At 36.7% G+C, this 7287-nt stretch overlaps 1 protein-coding gene across 1 annotated transcript in view; it reads right to left on the bottom strand.

Annotated features, from left to right (window-relative positions):
* Positions 1-1692: 1692 nt before the first annotated feature.
* LOC101853990 overlaps positions 1693-7287 on the bottom strand; it is a gene marked incomplete at its 3' end in the record, with an annotated part of 18179 nt that continues 12584 nt past the window's right edge. The window contains 5 exon segments of the mRNA XM_013090321.2: positions 1693-1829; positions 2755-2846; positions 4569-4699; positions 5739-5843; positions 6667-6776. Of these exon segments, the coding sequence (XP_012945775.1) occupies positions 1693-1829; positions 2755-2846; positions 4569-4699; positions 5739-5843; positions 6667-6776 (575 nt within the window).

A 7287-nucleotide genomic window follows, 5' to 3' on the forward strand; every position in this document is an offset into this window, starting at 1 on the left:
TGTCCGGCATGGAGTGTTTATATTACTTCTTCTACATGTTTCAGAACATTCTCTGAATAACTCAGAAACAACATACGACAAAATCCAAGTCAATTGATCTCTACCAAAAACAAAACAAAGTGATACGATATACATAAGCTTATTTTGCACACACATCTAGAAAAACAGAAAATAACAGAAATAATTATGAAGTGTTATTCAACCGTAACCTCACCAACAAAAATTTCAAATTTAGGTATACCGGTATTCTCTAAAAATGTATCATTTACCCCCGCACAGCATTGTAATAAAAATATCTGAGAAAAGAGTCTTCACAAGGATACAACGCTATCCAACTGTGGGATTAAGCGTGCTGAAAGAAAGAATTATTGTTCCAATAATATAAAGAATAAATGCCACAACTGCTATCTGAACAAAGCAAAAATAGAAACACAAAGAAACATGTCAACATTCTGTCTTAGATACGACATCAAAATCAGAAATGCAAATGGAGCCAGCTCCAAAATGGAAATATTAACAATTAACAATTACAGGTTAAGATTTCAACTTTTTCAAAAAGAAAAAGAAACCGTAACATTTTTAATAACAAGTAATTCATTCAAACTCCAGCTTCTGCCACAAGTTTAAAAGAGGCAAGCTCAGCAAATAAAAATGTTAAGTCCAAGGAATGTCACTGTCATAATATTTAAGTTTCTCTTGTTTTGTGTCGGAAACTATCTTCAATTCTTTTATCTTTTGTATCAAAGTGTATAAGGTAGGTTCAGAAATCTTTCTAGCATATCCAGCTTCTATTTTAAACACAAGTCTTTTTAGTATTTATCCTTCCTAAAACCACATCAATTAGTATGAAATGCTAAAACCTCATGGTGCCAGTGTTAAGTGGTAGGCCTACCTGGTAAGTCTCGATTTAGCAAAGATATTGAATTTCTCAAAATGTATCTAATATCATCTATATTTGTCTTAAAAAAACACCATACAAAAAAAGTTGAAATTTCTCATTAAAATACAATATTCCTCAACATATTTCAACAGAAACAATACCTGCTGTGTAATTTAGAGTATGGTACATAGTTGTCACTAATACAAAAAACAGTTATTCAATTTTTTAAAGTTGGCTGAGCATATGGAGGATTGAACATCGTCAGAGAGTAAAATAAGAACATATATATGTACTATACTTGTATTTCAAGGATACATATATAATGTCACTTTAGGTTTCTGATCAATTAGCAAGAGTTAGTAGTTTTTTTTTTTGCATTAGTATCTTATGCTTTACGCTGCTTGTTCCTTCGGGCCTAATACCACCTAGTCATGACTGAGTCATTATGTATATTTTACACTTAGAATTTTTTCTCCCTCTTGTATCAGCTGATCAAGACAGATCACTGATAGCTATTTCAAGAAAAGCTGATCATCATCCAAACCAAATGCAAATACTGATGCAAAGATACAGTGCATTTTGACAGCCTGACACGAATTAAGCCTTTAAAAATATTATAGAATAAAAAAAGGGTACGAAGAAAAATTTGTTCCTTTTGTCTTCTCCTACTGTGTAGAGATTCTTTTGACAGTAACAACCCCGCCCCCCCCCCCCCCCCGGGGCAGATTTTTTTAAAAAAAAAAAATTTTTTCCCCTTTTTCCCCCTCCCCCCTTTTAAAAAAGGGGGGGGGGGGGGGGGCCCCCCCCGGGGGGCCTGGACGCCCTTCTCCAAGAGAACTCTGAGAGCTGAAGGAAGAATCAGCTTTTTGATCCATCTTGCTTAGCTTCTCCAGGGTGGACAAGGCAGACAGCCCGGAGAGGTCATTGTCAGAGTTGAGAGCCTGCAAGCCTGTAAAAAACAAAAAAGAATATGAATAAATACATTTTAAAAAACTATTAAAATACAAAAACAAATCCGAACAGGAGATCAATCAAAATGGCCATCTGTCCAAGACAATTATACCTGCATGATGTTGTAATCATCAAGACAAAGAAAAGTTTACAATGTTGAAATCCAGAACCACTGTTTGATGACAGAGAGAAAGCAAAACGTTATATCTTTTTATATTCTTGTCTCTCCTGGAAAATTTGTCAAAAATAAGAAAGGCAATGTCTCTATAACATTGGTGACATGGACTTTTCAACAGAGGTAGGCTTACAATTTGAATAAAAACACCTTTTCAATAAATAATAATAATAATAATAGATAGCATTTGTATAGCGCATATCCCCGCTCAACAGCATGCTCTATGCGCTTTACACTATATTATTACCCCAGCAGACCATAGAACACTCCGAAACATTCTCAGCTTCCCGGGAAGCATACAGTGCGAGAGCTGATTAAGCGCTCAAACACTAACAAACTGACAAGATCTTTCGCTGTCTATAGCCGGGTACCCATTCCCACCTGGGTGAAGTGAGGAAAATTTGTGTAAAGTGCCTTTCCCAAGGACACAACGTCGGGCCCTTGACGGGATTCGAACCCACGACCTTACGGTTGCGAGTCCGAGAGCCTAACAAAATGAGTTACTTCTCCCAATCCACAAATGGAGACATTGGCCCAAAATCAACACTAGGGTCAAATATGTAGATTTTGTATTGAGGCAATATTGTTTAAGTATAACATGCCTTTTGTTATTTCATACTTATATATTGTAAAACCTCAATCTATAAATGTGATGTATCTATTCCCATTGGGATCAAATCCGAGAAGTAACTTTGACAACAAGCTTTACAAATTATAAAATATTCTACAGAGTGCTGCCACAGCTTACATTGGTCCGCCATATCCCAAGTCTCTCTGTCTCTGCCGTGGTCTCTCACGTACTCCAGAACCTCAGACATGCCCATACGCTTGAGTTTTTGCCTGGTGGAGAATGTAAAATACCATTATTGCATTACAAAAGCAGAAAAGATAAACAAAAGGCAGTGTTTCAATATAACACAACACAATTTAGCACAAATTTGATCAATTTTTAAGTCTACCTCCTAAACAAGAAGAAATATGAACTTATTTTTTCTGCAGGGCTGTTCACTCTACTACTGAAGGTTTGAGATTTTTCTGTGCGTTTTGGTACTTGTAGGCCATACTTCTCATATATTCGAAATTCCCTCAGTATCAACATTGACAACACCAAATACTTGAACAAAAAGGAATATGTTTTTCAAGAAACCCTCTTAACTGTTTATCTCAGAGGGGGGTAAACCCACTACGCCGGGGCCCTTTTTTGGTACAAAATCTAAAAATGATGAAAACGTCACTAAATGGGTCACTAAATCGAAACTCGTAAACCTAGTATGATAGTAGGCCTACTTCATCTAATGAATGAACTTCCGGTAAAAGAAACCTGTTTTCAGCAAATGACAAAGAGTAATTTGATGTCAAAGTAGCTGTAAAGGAATGTGCCTGAGCCGCTGTTAGCGGCTCACTGGCACAGCAGTTCCGACCGTGAGCCGCTGGGAGTGGCATGCCTGAGATAAAGAGTTTATCTTTTCAAGGGTGCCACCATTATAATTTTTTTAAGTCTGTCAAATTGTCATCAGCTAGACTTATTAGTGGAAACAATTTTTATTTTTATTTCTAGTAGAGGTTTTACTGCCCTTGCAACTGCATAAGGTCATATGAGCGCCAGAAGATTAGAGGTGTTACAAGAGAGTAACAAACATAAAAAATAAAAAGGGGAGATAAGGACGACAAATCTTTGATAGGAAAGAAGAAGCAAACCACACCAGAGCACCTGTCAACCACCCACGAAAAAAAAAAAAGTTTGGACTTCCAGTGTACACAATGCAATATGCCATATGTCTAATATGTATGGCATTATATGTTATCAACATGACGAACAGGATAAACAGGGAAAACAGAAACATGCAATGAAAAGGGAAACAAGAGGCAGAATCATAGAATGGGAAACAAGAGCTGAGACTGTATTGTGTAGAAGTTATTATGATGAAAAATGTTCACATGTGTTAATCTTCCTTAAATTCCACAAATCTCTCATTCTCTTGAAAGGGTTTGTATTAACAATATATTATAGCTATGGATGCATAGCACCTACAAATGTACACTGAAGATACAAGAACTAAAGTTGAAAATCAGCAAGATTTTTCTGAAAACACTTTGCTGAGCAGAGATGGAAATATACGTGTAGCAGTAGCAGCTTGAAGAGCAGGTCATCTATTGAGCAGGATTTATCATGCCATCACAAATTAATACTTGAGGGTGTGAGATGCAAAACCTGCTTATAGACATTTTCGAAAAAAATTTTTGCTAATAAATGCACATTGTTACTGGTAATCAGATGCACATAGTTTTTGCGGCCAAAACCCAACACATACTTCATAAAAGCCCCCAAAATATCTTCTTTTTACGCATTTTCATGCGTATAGCAGCATTAAAAGAAGCTGATTTTCTCAAAAGAGCTAAAATGGATATAGCGGGTTTGGTATCTCAGCCCCTCACTTGTTTCCAAAATAAAACTTGGGCCTTTCCCCTTCAAAATAGCCCCCCCCCCCCCCCCCCCCAAAAAGAAAATTTTTTTTTTTACAAAATTTCTTAATTAATCTCCTAATTTATCACTGATCTTACTTGAGATCTGGAAAGTCCAAAGCGCAGAAGATGATTTTGATCACCACTTTCTGTAAGATGGGGTCCTGGCTCTTCGCAAACAGAGTCAGACTTTCCTGGACCCTAGGGTAGGTCAGCAGCTGCTCACATGTCTAGAAAACAAGATGATAATTTTGGTAAAGGAAAAAACACACACATGATGTCATGGTGTCATTCATGATAGGTCAAAATAATACTTTCTGCTATTAATACAAATGTTAAAGTTGGCCAGATTTCTCTTGTACTTGACAGAGTCCACTGGTAAATTTAAAAAGAAATACAGTATAACACTGAGAGGTCGAACACGGAAAACTTGAAATCAGACATCCGTCGAACTGTGCTTGCGGTCCTGGTTTTCCTTCTTCTTTATCTTTGTAAGATATCCCTTGAACTACAGATCCCTCAAAAAACTACCGAGGCCGACCCCAACAAATTTGAGCTATTCATTTTATACTGTACAAGGTTTTCTGTTGGGTATTAATTCGGTTCTGTGCATTGCTATTAAGTTATAAAAGACATTTGACCTCTGAAGACAAGGCATTGTAGATGGAGAATCCTGGAAAGGCCCCCAAACAATCCAAATTATGAAATGCCCAACATAAGACTCGAACCACAGTCATCTGCACTGTAGTCCACCGTAATTTTTTTTTTAGCGAGGAAGATTCCCAGGATATTACATGGCATGGACAAAGAGACAAACATCTCTTCTGTATTTTATGAAACTTCCCAAATAACAGCAACAATGTGAACATTTTACTCAGTGATTTAGAAAACTTCCAACTGACATACACTGCTATTTAAGAAACAAAGTTCCAACTAACAATAATGAGATATTTAGTTGCTTTTAAGGACAAGCCGGCTAACCCAGATATCGGGGGTCTCCAGAAATCTTGACCTACACTAAAAGTGGGCATTGCCCTACCTATAGGAGAAGTTTGGTTTCATAGGTGAGTATATTTGTTTAGTTATCGAGAAAACTCTCCTTGTCTTCTAAAGAAACTGAACAAGGGTCCAAGAACTTTACCTTTGGTTTTCTCAAAACAGCATTTTTGGGATAAGCCTTTCGTGCTTAAAAACGACCATTTCTACTCTCTAGATTTGGAAACTTCCAACTAAAAGCAACAATATGAACAAAACAAACATGTTCCTTGCCTCCTTATTTTCAGCAAAGTAGAGCAGGATCTTCCCAGCCAACAGGTACAGTTTCTCATCCAAAGATCGGAAAGGTAAGTCCAACAATAGGCCAATCAAATCCTCCTATTTAGAAAAGAACACATTAAAAAAGATATAATAGAGACTTTATAAAAATCGCATTCCCAGCTAGTGTATACAACAAAATCATAAGTTTTGCTGACCTTTTTACGCAGAGACAAAAGGGCAAATGACAGGAAAATAGACATGGGTTGTCCGAGTCAGACTGGTGAATGTTTCTGATACAAGAGACTGAATACTCGTTGTATCACTACACTGGAACAATATCAAAGATATTGACATTGCCTATCTTAGAAATTCATTTTTAGGAGGTCTAAACCAATGTATCTACCTTATTCTGTAGCAGAAATTCAAATAAATAACCACAATGTGGTATGGCATGCAACAAATTTTAGAGTAAAGCTTTTAATTCTTCAAAAAGAAATGCTGAAAAGGAACAAGTTAACACCTTTCATGCATTGAACAACCAAATCAAAATACCACAATGCAAAAATCTGAAGGGCTAAACTTTGACCTGAGATGTGAAATTAACTACCTGATCGGTTAGCACAATCTTAAAACTCAGTTAAACCTTTCATTAGTAAGTTGTTTCACTGTTCGAAGCCAAGAAAGCAACATTTTTTTCATGAGAGTGAAAAAAAAAACTGTTTCAATCTTTTAAACAATTGTACGTCTACACTATGTATCTTTTCACGCTTTTTTAGCGATTAGAACTTAAGCCTAAACAAAATATATCTCCAGCACATGTAACTGATACCATAAATAAAGAAACTGCAAACAAAAAAAGGGCAATATCTTGGGCTTAGAACGTCTGAACAGTTGGCCGAAAATTTAAGTTCCTTCTTTTTTCCATAATGTTGCGACTGACCTGGGCACAAATGAGTTCTGAGCTCTCGATCGCAAGAACCTCCAGTGACTGGAGAGCAAAGCGAACTGTGTCAGGGTCATTGCTTTTACACAACTGGACCAGCGTGAGAGCTGTTGAAATAAAGATAAATATGAATTGTAATATACAGCAAAAGTAAACAGAGTGAAGCTGTTTGAGATTTATTTACACTGACACATTCAAGCCAAAAGTTTATTGCGCATAGCATGAAAGAGCGGACTGAAAAGGGCATCCTCTTGGTTCACTAAAGATCAGAAGCAAAATGGTGACAGTGGGTGGTTGGCAGGTGCTTTGATGTGGTCTGCTCCTTCTTTCTCATCAAACATCCACCAATCTCATCTTATAAGTTAGATTTATGAAATAACATTTGAAGCAATCTGCACAAAAAGAAAAAGACTTTCAGCATTAGGAAAGAACACACACACACACACACACACACACACACACACACACACACACACACACACACACACAAACATATACACACACATGTACATATCCATATGTACAAAAACAAAGACACACTCATACATACATTTAAACACCAATATGTAAACACACACACATAGACACACACACACTAAAACACAAACACACACACAT

Source organism: Aplysia californica, unplaced genomic scaffold (assembly GCF_000002075.1).
Source record: "Aplysia californica isolate F4 #8 unplaced genomic scaffold, AplCal3.0 scaffold01220, whole genome shotgun sequence".
Taxonomy (NCBI): domain Eukaryota; kingdom Metazoa; phylum Mollusca; class Gastropoda; order Aplysiida; family Aplysiidae; genus Aplysia; species Aplysia californica.